At 32.6% G+C, this 18,165-nt stretch overlaps 1 protein-coding gene across 1 annotated transcript; it reads right to left on the bottom strand.

Annotated features, from left to right (window-relative positions):
- Positions 1-4,244: 4,244 nt before the first annotated feature.
- Positions 4,245-6,314, bottom strand: LOC141705516 (uncharacterized). Its single transcript, XM_074508434.1, has 3 exons — positions 6,148-6,314; positions 5,005-5,159; positions 4,245-4,510 (listed from the first exon to the last, which is right to left on the bottom strand). Exons 1-3 carry the CDS (start codon positions 6,197-6,199, stop codon positions 4,493-4,495), a joined length of 225 nt encoding a protein of 74 aa, XP_074364535.1. The 5' UTR covers positions 6,200-6,314; the 3' UTR covers positions 4,245-4,492.
- Positions 6,315-18,165: the final 11,851 nt, after the last annotated feature.

The following is an 18,165-nucleotide window of genomic DNA, read 5'->3' on the forward strand; positions in this document are numbered from 1 at the left end:
AATATCTTATATTGATTTTATTCCAATTTTAAAATTATTGTGTATCCTTTGTTATACCTTTTTAGTGACAAAATAGGTGGCGTCGTCGAAGACGACGACGAGTTATTATCAATAAATATCTGATTTTGATTTTAGTCAAATTTTAAAATTATTTAGAAAAAAATATAAGTAACAAATTGACATGATCTGATTTTTATAAAATGTAATCACCGAAATTGTGAACTACAAAATTTTGCATTATTTTTTAATTCATATTTTTTTGTTAAATATACATATTTTAGTACTTCAAATATACATATTAAGATATATATATATATATAATTTAAATAAATTGGGGATATTCGTAGAACATAATTCACAAAATAAGATATTTTATAGTGTTTTAATTGTAGAACATAGATGGTCTCCGAGTTTTCCGATTAAATAGTGGTCTCCATAGAAATTTTCTATATTTATATATATATATATGTATATAACTTAAATATTTATTTTAACAATACTTAAGAAAGTTCATTTGACATATTACGAGATCATATTTCTCAGGCATTATAGTATGGGATTTCTAATACATTTGTTTAACCTATAGGGATTTATTAGACGTACATATATGTGTACCATAATATTATTATCTTCTTAATAAGGATCGAGAATAGTGATGAATCGTGTACTAAGCATTCAATTTTCATCTACACACAACAACAAAAAAGAAGGCTTTAGTACTGTAAGGAAGTTTGGGACAGATGACGATGTTACATTAGTACCTCAATTGCAAAATATGTTTTTACATCTTCATCTTACCTATTTTCTATTTTCTTCTTCTCCAAATCTTCGACAACAAGATCATAGAATGTTGTCAGATCGTACTCGATTGTTGCAGTTTATTTGGTAAAAACTTTTCATGTAAATTAATAAAACAACAAATATGTACCTGTACGAGATGTAGCACTTAAATTTTTTCTTCCAAACTGTATTTATCAAATATATATGTCACAATACAGATATTGTATACGTATTATAAGTACAAGTTGGATTATAACATGTTTGTTCTGCATTTAATTATTCTATGGATTTCTCAAATGCATGATTGTAATATTTGGTACTAAATATTCTTTCAACTCAGACTCAATCCCCAAGTTTTAATTACAATTCATTTTCATCTATAAATGTTAAATCATTATATGCTTGCTTAATAACTATTTGATTTTATGATATGAAGAATATGCATGGATGAATAAAATCAGATTAAAACAATTACTTAATCAAACTTATTACTAATGTTCAACAAACCTAAAGATATACAAAAAAGTATCATATGTAATACCATATATGAAAAAAATCAATGATATAAGGGTGCATATAAAGGAGGAAGTAACAAAATGGACCCGGTGAATAACAATAATACCTCCATTTTTTATTCAAGTGATGGTTAATCTGTAGTTGTAGTAAAAGATAATAACTGAAACTTTTTGGTGTTGAAACCTGATAAAAGAATATGAGATATGTCAATTATATTTCAATTTGGTCACAATTTGGTATATATATTTTTTCGTAAAATTAAACCACATTAATTAATTTATGCTATTGTCTAATTTGAAACTTTTGTTTTTCTCTTATATATTAGCAACAAATAAATAAACTAACATCATATCGCAATTATTCGTGACAGTATTATTTGAGAGGCTTTTACCTAAACTCAACATCATGATTTCCAGGTGAAAAGTAAAATATTCAAATCATAAAAAGAAATGATAAAATAATTTATTTAATGCTAATCATAAAAAATAATAAAATTAATATTTTTTTGACTACCACACGTAGCGCCGACAAAGGTTCCTAGTTTCTACAATAGACTTATACTAAGACTCGATCATACCATCAACCAATCCTCACCTGTATCTTTAACGGAGCAGCCATCACTTTATGTTCCTATCTGTACACGGTAAGTTTTCATTTGTTCTTAATACTATATTCTTCTTTGAATACATATCGAGAATTTCAACCTATTTTCCTATCTGAATACATATTTAGCATTTCAACCTATTTTTTATGTGATTCTTTTGTAGTGGTGCTGCAATTGAGATTATATTATGTCGAGTGTAATTATTTTTGAGTTTAGGTCCCGAACCCGAAACAAACCCGATGGATTCGGGTTTGGATTAACTGAACCGGATTTATCTCGAGTTCGGGTTCAGCAAAAAAAAATCAAATTCACATTTGATTTTTGCTAAATTTATTTCGACTGATCCGTTTGCTACATGAATGAATACTGATGGATTTGGAACATTTTTAAATTAATTTTTCATAAGTATGAATATCTTTTTTTTATTATCTTCTTTATTTTTGTTTTAATTTTCATACCATGAATCCACTAATATATATTTTTGGGTCCATAGACACCCCAAAGAATGGACATATTAGAAATAGACACTCAGGTTAACACTCTAAACAGCAATGATTTACATGTAAACAATAGCCTTTCATCACGAACCAAAGGGCTTGTACCCATGATATATTTATAATTAATAATCCAGAGTTTTATAATGTTCTGTTCGGGAACCTGAATTTTATTTGAAATTCTGGATTTATACAAATAACATGTTTGGAAATTGGATTTGGATTTAATTTGAAATCAAGACATTCAAATATTAGTATAAAGACAACTAAAATCCATCGGTTGAAATGAAATGCATGTTTCCAAACACCCTTTACTAGAATTTGGTTGTTTACCACCAATAAACGAAGTTGAAAATCAAGCAATATGATAAAACAGATCGACTGTCTAAACCTGCAAGGGCATTAGAATGAGTATAATAAATAAAACTAATTCAATTCGTATTATTTGTACTTGCAGAATATGATGTATCCTACTTGTATTCTTATTTGAACTCAAGTCAGGCATCAAGCCTCATTTACCACAGAGCACACATCAGAATAAAGCATAGGGGTATAGTGTCAATCAAGTTTTCAACCTTCATGTTGGAAGCAGAAAGATTGCCTTGGAGATCATAGGATTTTTTTCATTTCTTGAAAATTACCTTGTAAAAGAGCTTTAGACAAATCTCCAACTTGCAAGGATGATTCATTATCCATAATGAAGGCCCCTGCCTCCTGTGTGGAGACTAGATGCACCTCCGTTACTATCTCATTTGGCTTACAAGCTGATCCTTTGATACCACCACAAAGTCCCATTGTTTTTCCGATTTCTTGAGGGCGACCACGGAAGATGCTTTCACCTCTTGTAACCCACATAACATGTTCACACCCTCTTCAAAATTTGAGACTGTATTGTTCATATGTGCATCATTAAGTGAAGCTAGCACTCTGTTTTAGTTGTGTATACATAAACCAAATGAGCCTTTTCATTACAGCATGTCTAACAGACCTAGGGGATCTATATTGGAAGAAAATACTTTCATTTGTTTGCTCTTATAACCCCTCTCTACTTGCTTGTACAGAGACATGAAATTCTAAAAATTCAACAACATTTAAGAGATTATTAACAGCTGATTGTTCATGTGGGTGTTTACAGATACGCTGACCCACACATTAATATAAAATATATGTATATATAAGACAAGGAGGTGGTCATACAATTTATTGGCTGTTCTTAAAGAAGGGCACAAAAGAAACAAGATTACTCTTTAATATCAACCAAAGACTATTCCTCCTTAAAGCATGTTTAAGAAAAAATGTCCTTGATCTCTACAATCAGACACTGCAGTGGTGGTTGGTAATTAACCCACATTTCACAGATAGTAAAAACTAAAAAGACTTCGAAAATGTTGGCTGGGACTCCTGGGAGAAACCAGCCCCCAAACAATTTCAGCCTAGAAAATTAAGCCACGACAGAAAAAGCCGAAATGAATGCAAGGTGCCATTACTAGTCAAAGTATCTAACCAGTCCTACATATGTAGTATGGCACTGCCCATAAAGTCACAAACTGAGAGTCAGAAGTGTTGTTCAAAAAGAGGAAACTGCAATGGATTAATTACTTTTGTACTCCGCAAATTGAACAAAACAGGTATAACAGAAACAATTTAGGAAAAAGAATTGTGCCATTGCGGACATTCTCTTCAACAATAATATTTGTAAACCCTAGAAACTATACTGTACAAGTAATCTAAGACTAGTTCCCCTTTCTGCATATGTAATATTTCTAGATACAGATGCAGTTGGAGCTTACTACTTTAATATCCGCACATAAGTCGATGTGAAACAATGTGCATCACCATAAAACAAAAACTGCGCTTACAAGGAATTATTATAACTAGAAGGAGAGCATGTCTGAAAATTTAATTAATACTAAAGAAGCATATAAAGCTAAAAACTGATCCCATTACAATCACTTGGTGATGCAATAATTGTCTTTTGGTAACAAGGCCAAAAAGAAATATTTTTTCTTAGTAATTGGTCTCTTTTGAGTTAAAGGAAAGTGGACATTAAAAACCAAGGAACTGACCAAACCTCCTGAGTCAGGGCTCCATCACAAATTCAGATACAGCCACCTAACTGCAAACAAATAAACAAGAGATGACATGATCAGAAAGCTAGCAACATGCAAATGTTAAAGGGGCATGGTGAAGAAGAATCAACATCACACAACTCATAAATAGCAATACTGAACATAAGATGTACGACCATATTAATATCTTTCCGAAAGAAAATGCTCAAACAATATAGCTTTTGAAAAAACCTTGGTTTATCATTGGGCAACACTACAACTCCTTAAATTAGCAAAGGAAAAAAACAATACAACTCCTATGAGATGAACAAGTACCACTACGATCAGTTCACCTTCTCATTTTAGTTGTTTTTATTAACAAACTTATCATTTTCCCCAGCTTAACACAATTAATGTGTAATGAATCATCCGGAATTTATAACAATGTTGCATACGCAAACTAACTAACATATTAACCTGTAAAGCTGATAGACTTCACCACTTTGATTAACTTTAAATCTAAGAACTTAGATTAACTTTAAATCTAAGAAAAACTGCATACCAAAATTGAGTCGATCTCGTCTTGAGACAGTGGAGTTCTTTTTGGCTGAAGAGACGCCTTTCCACCTCCAGAATTGGTTGATTTGTTAGTGCCTGAGAAAAAAGTCTGAGGAGCACTGCCTCCTACAGGTTTAGCCTTATTCTGGGATGCAGAATCTGAAAAAATAAATAAATAAAAGTCACATGAATACTTGGCATAAAAAGGTTTTACAAACAAAAAATGGGACAATTATCTGGGATTAAGAAATTAATTTTGCTTTCCCCATGGTATGTTATATCTTATCGAACGATAGCACAGTACAACAAACCCTTACGATGCTCAAATAGATAAAATAGATCGACTTAATTACAACGCAGAGCTGCATATCATTTCTTTTCATGAACACCCAACGGTGAAACACAAATGCCTAGAAAGGAACATTCATGAACTAAATATTTTTTTCCTATTTTCTTATTATGCTATTTGTTGAAAACCGACCTTCTAAATATTGGCACATAGCTAAAATACAAGAAATTTAATTATTCCTGTCCTTCGTTAATCATTCATTATGTTTCCAACAAAAGATTGCCATTACAAGGTAGAATACACGTGTTTTCACGAAACATTACACATACATACAATCAAGATAACATAAGCATAAGACGTCCACATCTCCCATCCGCTAATGGTTTAATACCCTATCTATCACATTCCTCCTCCACTTGCCACTTCAGGCAACCGAACCTAACAAGTTAGCATCGAAATTTAATTCACTCAAAACAAATTTCTCTTTCATTTTACGCCGTGCCAAAATAAGTTAAACTATTCCTAACTCATAATCCCAATAATATATCACATCCTACAAATTCTTTCAGGAGGTAAAACAACTCCATCGACATATATTACGATAAAGAAACTCAATACACATAGCCTACCAGCTCTACAAACCTCCAAAATTCGCTACATATATTAGATTCACTAAATAATCTAAACCTAAAAATAAATTCAGAACATATGAAATTTAAATTGCATTCAAATACAAGCTAATACACAAAAAAAACATCTAAATCAAGCTTCAACTCAACAATTAATTAACAACAAACACACCTATAGATACAACAATACATACACATAAATTGCATAGAAAAATCAATAAAAAAAAACCTGAAGGTTTGGGATGGCGCTGAGGGAACTTGATTCGAGGGATTCGTTTCATCTTTGTGTGTATTTGTGTGTATAATACAAAATTAAGCTGCTTAATTTTAATTTTTGATTAATCAAAATCAAAGATCTGTGTAAGAACTTTCCAGGTCTTTTGTTTTTCTTTTCAAGTTTCGGGTTGTTATTCGTAGGAGTCAATGTGGGCCTTTTGCTATTGGGCCTTAATTTTATTGGCCCGGTATATTATCTTGTAAGTTGTAAAATGAGAACCAAACAAACATGTTCGCTTGATTATTTTTGCAAAGATTTTGTGATCCAATTGATTGTGATAATTAATTATTGATGCTAAACTGAGGGGTGTGTTGGGTTTACTTTGTTTTTCTATTAATCCGTTGTCTAGACGGCTAGATCCAGCTTTTGCGCAGTTCAACTAATCCAGAGGACCACTATTACACTCGTACCCACTAATATGGCAATTCACTTACTTCCGTGTCTCTCAGTGGATTCTAACTTGTGATCTTGGGTCAATAAGCCCCTAAATCACACTCTAAATTAATTAGGACACCCGTGATGGATTTACTTGTTTTTTTACGGAAATAGGTAACGAGAAAAATATAGAATATGAATGGTAATTTTGTGATGTTGAAACGAGAATAACCGTGATTTTATATTTATGTATCTCATGCGGATTATTTGAGATGATATCATGAACACTAAACTCATTAATAAGTTATTTAAAATATATATTTTATATTTTAAATTAACAATTTACAAAAAAATTCAGATTGCAATTATAATTTGCTAATGTGTGGAACGCTAGGATCCAATAACGAAAAGGATCCGTGTACATACACATGGCAATTCATGGAGGTAGATCCGACAATTTTTTACACGATACGAAAATACGATGCGAAATGACACGAAAAATTTCGTATTTATTTTTCAATTTTGAGCACACGACATGAAAATACACTGCCGTAATTTAGGGTCGGTTTTGTGTTTACCCCTTGTGTACACAACACGACATGAGATACACGAAATAAATAAATAAATAAATTATTTTTTATAATATATTTATTTTTTTATAATATAATTATAACTATAGTACTACACAAACTGCAACAGAAGTCAATATAATATAAACTATAGTACACAATCCACAAAACAGTTGTTTAAAGTAAACACTCTAAATAAACTTTAGGGCATATTTTGATCCGGGGTTGGGGAGGAAAGGGTTAGGTTGGGTTAGTATGAGATGGGTTGGCTTGGTAAGGGACGGTTGGGTTGAACCCCTACCATAGTTTGGATGTATGGGTTGAAATGAAATTGTTCAACAGTATAATGTATAAATGAGGGTTTAAGATGTAAGATTTGTAAAAAAAAAAAATCAAGTAAAAGTAAATTATAAATCAAATTTTAAAATTACATTATTAATTTTTAAATATATAAAATTTGAAACTAAGAAGCCACTAAAGCCAAATGCACGATTAGAAAGATAATATTTTATTATATACTCCATCGGTCTCAATTTATCTGTTCAGTTTAATTTTTATACGTAATTTAAGATATATTAGTCCGTATAGCTTCATTGATTATTTTTTAAATTTTATTTTTGTGAATACAAATATAATATTTAAATTTTTATAAAATATATTAGCCGTATAGCTTCTTAAATTACGTGTAAAAGTTAACTGAACAAATAAATTGGGACGGAGCGAGCATGTAAGTGTGATTAAATTATATATGTAAGTGTGATTAATAAATAACTAGGTATTATAACATGAGTTTGAGACAACAATTTGTATAAAATAAAAATTTTAAAAATGAAATAAGAAAAAGAGCAATACAAAAATGAAACAAGAAAAAAGTAATACACGGACGGACGGCAACAGCAGTAAGAATCAGGTAATCTCTCACAAGACCCCAACACCCCGATTTGGGGTGTTGAAACACTGACCGATTTGAATAGAATAAGAACCCCCCTTAACCACTCTCTTAATCCCTAAAAACTCCATCCTTCATCTGAACTTTTTTCCTCAAATAAGGATTGTAAAATTTGAACCCTTAACAATTCAACTCATCCTTCCCCAACCACCAATCCAAATGGACCCTTAGGATTAGCAGGGGCGAACCGAGGGGTGGCTGGGGTTGGCTGCAGCCCAGTAAATTTCTATAATGACAAAATTTTATATGTAATATGATATTATATGATGATTCAGCCCTGTTAATTTTATTCTTTTAGCACCTGTCAATCTTCTAATAATGTAGAACATCACTGAATAGAAGACACAAGTAGGTACTGATTGGTGTTATATATTAGGTGTTTAAACTTCCTTAAGAAAAACAAATATTTTAATGTTAATTATATATATATATATATATAGGGGTGAGTTCTATGGAGTCCACCTTTTTATCGGAGTCCTCGGAGTCCATCTACGTTCTGCAAATAAAATATATTGTAAAACGTGTTATTTTGCAAAACATGTTACACAAATAGCATAACTTCAACAAAATCATGCAAATCTCATATATTTACGGTACAATATGTATGTTCTGCAATATGTTCTGCAACATGAACATTTATGTTCTGCAAACTAAACATGTTTTGTAGAATATATATTTTTGTAATGTTCTGCTTGTAAAATGTATGCAATCTACAAGATTTTTGATAGAATAGCGATGTTTGTCGAAAAATAATATGTTTTGCAATATTTTAAGCTATATTTTACTTGCAGAACATATATGGACTCCATAGAACTTTACTCTATATATATATCACTTAATATTAAAAATGACCTATTAGTATTTTTTTATAGGAAATCGAAAATTTAGCTACACACAATAAATTATTTAAACATCTACTTTAATTTTTCAACATATAAATTTATATATAAAAATCAAAAAATAATGTTATAATTAAAATTTATGTATAATTTTATTTTTATATTGATGAAAAAAATTTAAGAGTCAGTTTTTTAGTCGGTCCAGGCAATAAAATATCCTGGGTCCGCCCTGAGGATTAGGAACAGAAGTCAATATACTCTGAATTATACTACACAATCCACAAACAGTCGTGCAAAGTAAACACTTTAAATAAACTTTAGGGTTAGGAAATAAAAAGAGTTGCCGCAAACAGCTTTCAAGCATACATCTTTCATCAGAGCAAATCGAAAAAATATGGACGAAGATCCAAACTCAAATGATCCGGTACTATTCCTTATTACCATTTATCAGTCATCGAATTTATTAATTGTTCGATTTTGATTGATTTGTTTGAATCTTGTATTTAAATGACCAGGTAATGCTTGTTTTTTGTTTAATTATTTGTTCTTCTTATGATTTATACAACAATATGAATTGAGATGCGGCGGATCGGAGGGAGAATGATGACACCGAAATCGGACCAACAACGGAAAGTTTTGAAGTCATCGGAAATCGAAGATTGTGGAGTTTTGATGCTGCTGATTGAAGATTGTGGAAATAAATTATAATATTTCGTATACTAATTCGTATTACAGTTCGTGTTTATGTCGTGTACATTTCATGCTTTCGTTTATTCGTGTACAATTTTGTGTCGTTTCATCTTCGCTTGTATGAAAAGTACATGAAAAAATTCATGTACAAGTACAATAGTTCGTGTCGTGTCTAGGCATTTTTCAATCGTATCGTGTTCGCGTTTACATATCGTGTACACACGACTTCAAATCGTGTTGTGTTCGTGTCTACCTATCAAGTACACGAAACACGACACGATTATACATGACACAGATGATTTGCCAGGTCTACTTGGAGGGTTTCTTTATATAGAGGTCTGTATAGAACTATTATTTAAAAAATATAAATACATAATTTATTTCACTTTTCATCATATATAGTTACAAATTTGCCAAAAAAAAGTTACAAATTATAGTTATCAAATTAAAAATGAAGTTTCACAATTTTTTTATTTTAAAAAATTATTGAAATTTGATAAAATAGTTTAAAGTGGTTCTGTAATAGAATCACACTAAAATCACACTTATCTGAAATTATTTCACGATAGATATAAATTTAAAATCAGCTTTTTTTTTTCAAATTCAATTGTTAAACTCTTTATTATATGTAAATATAATTATTAGTTCTAAATTATCAACAAATTTGATAAAATTCTATAATAAAATCAAGGGTTCTCTACGGTTGTCTATAAGAGGATTCTCTCTTAAAAAAGACCTATATACGTATTCACAAATTAAAAAAATGATAAATATTATAATACGTTATTTGAAAACTGATTCGGGATATCTAGCAGTGCTCATGTTTTAATCGTCCTAGACTATTGGAACAAATATCTTGACTATAAATTGTCAAATAGCAGAAATCTCTGATACGTAAACAATATGCAAACTTCTAAACCAGCACAAAAATGAACCTAAATATACCTAAAATATCTAAATGAATGTATATATACCTAAAATATCTAAAATTATTGACATTTGATAGAGTATATTCTTATATATATTCTTATATGATTTTATTCTCATATTAGTTCTGTTTTACATTAGTTTGAATATTTATTTAATGAATTTTGATGTTTTACTGTAAAAATTTAAGAAATTATGACTTGGAGGGATTTGGAAAAATACTTATTTTGAAGTGAAAAATAGAAGAAAAGTCATATTATTGGGCTACCCGGACTGCAAATACATTTTTGGTCGTGAATGTGTTAGGTATGAAATGCACATAGAGGGGGTGAATGTGTTTTCTTGATTTTACTCAATTAAAAATTGTGTTCTTGAATAATAAGAACTCGGCTACTTCTCTCGAGAGAATAAAAGATTCCTATATCTGTTTTGTTACTTCTTAACAAAAGAACCTGTGACATGTTTTATAGATCAACATGCACAGTTTACAGAAATTGCAATAAAATTTACTAACACATTTTCTAAAGCTAATGTGTCTTTCAGGTAGGGCTGTACATGGTTTGTTAAAACCGAATGACCCGACCCAACCCAACCCTATATTGGGCCGAAAGAACCGGACCGTCCCAAACCGAATCTGTGATGGGTTGAATTTTAATTGGGCCGAATACTATGGGTTGTGTTAGAGTTTAATTATTTACAACTCTAAACCGACCCAACCCGATGACATATCTAGGCCCAGCCCATTTACAATACACCTCACTACCCTTTTACACACAAGTAAACGATGTATTTCACCCTAATTTTATAGCAGCCGCATGTTCTGTAATATTTCTGTAATAGCCCAACAAGGGTTCCAAGAAACCAACTCCAAGAACTCAACTTCATCCTCATCTTTCACAACCCTAAAATTTTCCGGATACTTAAACACCCAATTCTTCCTAAAATCATAAGGCAATCCCAAATCTCTCCTAAAATGTGCAATCTTCTCCAACTTAATCCGCTTATCGATGGACATCATCAACAATCTACTAACATACTCAACAGCTTTTTCACTAGTCACTTCCAATATTCTTTCCTCTTCTTCCACCAATTCCTCAGCCTGGCTTGTTAAACCACACCACAAAGTACCCTTCTGATCCTTATAAAGCTCAAACAGTTTCAGAGACTTTCGAAGAAAATCCGATATCTTATGAGGCTTAGGTAAGTTAATTTGTCTCCTGTACTGATCAAGTGATCTTACAGAAATGATTTGCTCAGGCTCCTGTTTCATTGTTTCAATCAAACACAAAACTTATGGAACATGGATGACTGTAATATTTAAGTTAAGACTATATTTCATGTTTTTAAGTTTTATGAACTTATTTTATATTTTTGTTCAACCCGATTAAAGCAACCCAAACCGACCCAACCCGTCATAATATTAGTAGGGTTGGGTTGTATAATTCTTCAGGGGTTAATGGGTTGATAATTTTATAGGCCGAGCTAATTGGGTTGGGTCGTAAAATTTTGTAACCCGGCCCAACCCAACCCATGTGCAGCCCTACTTTCAGGTCTGTTACACTCATTTATTCAATTCATCTTGACCCTTTAATCTTGCAACCTTCAACCTTCATTTTTCATATATGCGGAGGAGATGAAGAAAACTAATCCGGATAGTAGAATTGTGGTTGATGTTCCAAATGAAAATGGTGGCATATTTTTCAGGAAAATTTATATATGTTTTGCTCATATCAAGAAGGGATGGATAGAGAATTGTAAAACTGTGATTGGTCTTAATAAATGTTGATTAAAAGGTAAGTGTAAAGGTGAGCTTTCATCGTCAATTAGAAGATATGTTAATAATCAGATGTAGTTGATTTGTTGGATTGTGGTGGAAGGGGAATCGTATGACGGTTGAAGTTGGTTCCTACGTAGGGTGCATGTTACAGTGGCACATGTATGCCACGACGTCAATTAGCCAGACATGCATTTTCATGATTTGACATGTCTTTTTACTATTTTTTTATATTTTTAATAATTATTTTAATATTAGAAATATCCAGAAATAATAAATATAATTCTAAAATATTTACATATATTTGAATATCTAAAAAATTACAAATATAAATAGTATTATAATGGTATTCGGTTGTTACTATCAACTAACTTTAATTTTATATTCAAGTTCACTGTATATTAATATATAGAGTAAAGTTCTATGGAGTCCACCTTTTAATTGGAGTCCTCGGAGTCCATATATGTTCTGCAAGTAAAATATAGCTTAAAATATTGCAAAACATTTTATTTTTCGACAAACATCACTATTCTATTAAAAATCTTGTAGATTGCATACATTTTCCAAGCAGGACATTGCAAAAATATATTATTCTACAAAATATGTTTAATTTGCAGAATATAAATGTTCATGTTGCAGAACATATTGCAGAACATACATATTGTACTGTAAATATATGAGATTTGAATGATTTTGTTGAAGTTATGCTATTTGTGTAACATGTTTTGCAAAATAACACGTTTTACAATATATTTTATTTGCAGAACGTAGATGGACTCCGAGGACTCCGACAAAAAGGTGGACTCCATAGAACTCAGCCCAATATAACAATTATGTTTTAAATTTTATTATATTTAATTGATAAATGACATGTCATTTGGCATGTTTTTTGGCAAAAAACATGCCTATAAGCATGCCTTCGGGAAATCCCGTGACAGTACCCTATTCCTACGGTACATTCTAATGAATTAATGTGTAATGAAATTATAAGCATGGGAGCATGATTGGACTACCGTTTCATATTAGCAAAAAGGTTTTTTAATATATGATTTTATTTAATATTAGTGTGCAAGTGTATGTGCGTCTTTTTTTAATGTATATGTTTTCAACTTGTACAAGGGTTGTTGAAATCGGCGGCTGAACTTCTCCTGGATACTGAAGATATAAAATGTGCTTTGAAGTCAGTTTTCGAAAGTGGAGTAGATCTCTATACAAGAAGTTATTTTGGCAAGCCGTAAAGAATAGTATAAAAGAAGAATTTGATAAGGTTATAGATAAAATTAAAAAGCTTTCAAAACAAGCTTACGAATGATCTGGGTCGGGGGTTGGTCCACGGGGAGGTCCAGGACAGTGACCGTCCTGGGCCCATACATGTAAGGGGTATAAAATTCAGAAAATTTTAATACTAGTATATATACTATATTGGTCTATTCTAATAGAAATCCAATTTTAAAATAGAAATTAGAAATCAAATATTTTTTTTAAAAAATTACTTCGAAATATAACATATATGATATTCAAATCGATCGTTGAGAGATGTAGAAAAATACAGTGAAATCGGATTTTTTAAAAAAAAGTTACAGTTTGACGGGAAAAATAAAATTAAAAATGAAGGGAAAAAAGCTGAAATTGGGTGTGCGAAGATGCAGTTGGGTGGGGTGCTTTTAGAGGGGACCATTAGATTAAGTTGATCCAATGGTTGAGATTAGTTCTAAGTTTCTATTTTAAATTTGGTTTGTATTTAATTATTCTCCGTGTATACATATATCTTGTATCTTGTTCTCAGTCTAATCATAAGTTTTAGTATGTGTTATTTAAAATTTTTACAAAAGTTGAGTTTTTCATTTTCAATCATTTTTTTTAATTTTATAAGTTAGGTTTAAGATTCATAAATAGTATGTCCCTATTTGACAATTAGCTGTTAGTTGTTAGTTGTAGCGATTTGAAATAGCTGTTTTAACTAGCTGATTGAGTTAGTTGTTTTGGCTAAATGATTGAATTTAGCTGTTTTGAATAAAACTGATTGTTAAATAGATATTTCAATTAGTTTTTTATACTTAAAAAAAACCCTCTAACTTCCAAACACGGTCAGTCATAGCTTATTTTGAATTATTCAAATACAAGTAAAAATGCCTATTTTTCGCTAATCTACTTTACTAATTATTAATTAAACTAACATTGATATAATATCATATTTACTATTAATTATATTCGACAGTAGGCAAATGTTTTAAACAGACCATTTAAACCTTATACCTTTTAGGGCCCATTTTTCTGATTTCTCCCCGGGCCCCTGCAAATTATGGAACGGACCTGCGATCTGCGAATGACTCATGGATCATGACCCCAATATCTGTGCATGGCATTTTTTTTAGTTATGTAGCTAAATGCAACACTGTGAAAACTAACATGTGCGAGGTGTTTCATGGAAATATAACGAGTGCCAGAAATAAACAAGAAGAAATGAGTGGCAAGCAGATTAAGATAAGAAAAATCTTCAAAAGCTTTAGGAACAAGAAACCTAAAGAGCTTAGATCTCTTGTCCCGATGCCCAGTAGTAATCCTACTGGAAACCGTCTTCTATTAGCTTTAGAAATGTCCGCCGATGAGGCCCAACCACTAAGTGCCAAGGCTCGTCCGCGGCTTCGAGACTTCGCGGATAAAGCATCTCCTCGGCCGAGGATAACCCTCCACAACCAGCTGTTTCTCTAGTACGCGGAATGCAGGTATAGCCGTGGTTCACCCCAAATATTGGACGCATCCTTTGTCCGCCGGATAAGGAGCCCCTACCAGATTGCAGGACAAGTGATCCCAAGTTTTTGGGGCAAAGTGCAGGATACTCCAAAAATTCCCATCGAGGACATCCATTGACGACAGAGACAGAGCTCCCAAAGCACACACCAAAGTTTACCCCACATTCCCAACGGGGAATGAGGACACTCATTGACTAAAGGAGGAAGTCTTCCGTCTTGGCATACCCCTGCAGGTCTCTGACCATGGACATCGCATTCCTGTGGTTGCATTACAGGAAGGAGTCTTTCAGTAGAGTACCTGCAAAATATATGTTAGTAATAATCTTTCATTGTCTTCCTGAAGTATCCAAAAAGTCCGTCCAAGTAACATGTCAAAGTTGCATTATGTGCCAAGCAGAATCTAAAAGGCGCGTCCAAACATTTCTGTATGTTGGCGCCACCTTATGTTATCAGCTCTTGATTTTTTTTTATCATTCTAAATTATAGGGTGCGCCCTAACTTGTTCAACGGTTAGGGCTCGCCTTAACCACCTCCATGTAAATCCAATGTGTGAATCTGTCTAAATAATCATGTCCGAGAAATCCATCCAAGAAATCTGTAAATAAATATTTAGGGCTCGCCCTAACTTGTCCAAATGTAAGGACTTGCCTTGACCTGTTCAAGGGTTTTGGCTTGTGTCAACCTGTCCAAGGATTTTGGCTCGTGCCAAGCTGTTCAAGGCACGAAAATTTTCTTGGCATCTGCCCAAATTGAGTTCTGTTGACCCGACTTTGATCCGGATATCTCTTGTACCAAATTTTGGGTATAACATGTATGAATGCAGCCTTGAATGTGAGTTGGCTATAGTAGTTATACACATTAACAAAAAAAGTAACTGGGTTTTCACTGTTTTATACAGTTCTTTGCGACAGAAGCCTCAGAGTAGGAGTAATAGTTTTGATGATTTGGAGAATTGAGAGGAGGAATCGGGAGTCAAAATTGATGGCTCTGGCTGGTCAGCATACTGTTTCAATGCTTGATTTGTAGTTTTTACGAGAGTCTCAGAGTCCAACTTGGTAATGTGGAGAGACTGAATAATACACAGGCGTCTTCCATTTTGTAGATGTGCAGGAAGTTGGAAGATGCACATGCGCTGAATCGAGTCCGTCCCGTCTTAGAGTTAGAGAAAGGCATTGGTTGAGGCAACGTGGAAGTGTGGAGTCGAACACGAATGTCTCTACTACAGATATGTCTAAAGCCGAGAAAGTTAAAACCATGCCAGTTTGGAAGATGTTAGTGGGAGTGAACTTGACTATGGGACTTGGTCTCGTGTGCAGATGGAACCTCAAGTTGTGACATGACACATCCTCTTATTTTGGTGAAGTTGAGAGGGAGAGGGTCAGGCATATTGTAAGGGGATGGATGGAGTGTGGCATCAGTGATCCTTCACCAAATGTTACACAGAGGAGGGATAGACCAAGAGCAAAGAGGAGCGCGTACTAATAGGAGGGAGGATCAAGTTGCAGTACCGGGTGCTAAAGTTGGGGGTTCTCGTGAAGGGTCGGTTACTGACCACGCTGACAGCCAGACTGAGCATATTCGAAGGGACATGTTAAGGCTGTGTGGAAGGCAAGCGGTAATTGACTTGCTACTGAGGATTGAAAGAGAAAGGCAGAGGGAACTTCAGGGTTTGATGGAGCATCGGGCTGTTTCTGAACTCTAGATTCTGCTTTTTGAATGATCTTGGTAGATGTGTGGCAGCTTATAGCTTGCATCGCGTTGCAGTAAGAATAATCTAAAATTTATACATGTGATGTATGTCGAACAAATTTGTAATTAGCTGTAAATTATGTAGTTTGAACATAACTGTATTTTTGTAATATGCACACTATCTTTTAGTCTTGTGAGATACTCAAATGTTCAAAAACACAATTCTTCTAAAACTAATGTAGTCTTTTTACAATATAACTAGTGATTTCAGTTTTTCTTATCCTATCTAAAATATATCAATTAGAATAATCTCTTAGAAATCTTGATTTTTTATATAAAAATTTATGTTTGTGAATTAGTTTTCCTGTTTGATGTTTAGATTAAAAATGATTTAAACGTTTAATATTTATCTTTCAAGCAAAATGTACAAATATGAAGGGGAAATATGCCTGTTTTTACAGTCATTACTTAGAGGCCAATTCTTGCAGAATGAAAGACCTGTAGAGGTGAAATACGATCATCAGTGGCTACAATTACGTCAGTTGAGACGCCACACTGTGTCTAGTTGGAGGTAGTGCTAATCATCTGTTGGTAGTTCTTTAGTTTCTTCTGATTAAGAGTGTGATCAAACCAATAAGTCTGATGGTTGCTGATTTGCTTCATTTTGCTTTTCTCTTTTTGGTTTTAAGAGGTGTTTAAGCTGCCTATCGCCCTCATGCAAGCCTTGCTAATTTTAGCAACTTATGTCTTATACAACACAATAAAGGTTGGGGATCCGAGGGCATGGGAGAGATGCGTGTGTGTGTGTGTCTGAATTGTGATCATATCCCGGAGTGATACTCTAGAGAGATGCAATCCTCGAATATTCAGCTACTAAAGCTGGATTAATAGGTGAAAATTTTGAAAACATAATCAGTATAATGAAGTTTCAAGAAAAACAGAATAGTATTCTATTAACTAAAGGAGTGGCCCGATGATTACAACCTCAATTGTTGATGACCCAATATGAACCAAATTTGTTGCTAGTTTTAAGCATGATATACAATAGAATAGATCAGTGCACTGGAGTCTGGAGATATGGATATGGACAAAAGGTTTACTAATTAAGAAATGATTTATATTCCGCCTAGCTTATTTGGTGCTCTTGCAGCTTGTGTATTCGGTTCTATTATATGGGCTTAATATACACACTCATGAATGACATTGGCAAACAAAATAACAAAAATGTGACCAGCATCACTCATATAATCTTAGATATAAACTAACTCTATCAAATATTATTCTAAAATTTCATGGAATCTATCATACAATAAGATGAATATGGGAAGCTAGCACCCATACAAAAATAACTCATGAGTAAGAGAACAAGAAAAAAAAGAAGAAGATTATTTAGTAGATACACCAG

The sequence above is a fragment of the Apium graveolens genome, unplaced genomic scaffold (genome assembly GCF_009905375.1).
Source record: "Apium graveolens cultivar Ventura unplaced genomic scaffold, ASM990537v1 ctg898, whole genome shotgun sequence".
NCBI lineage: Eukaryota > Viridiplantae > Streptophyta > Magnoliopsida > Apiales > Apiaceae > Apium > Apium graveolens.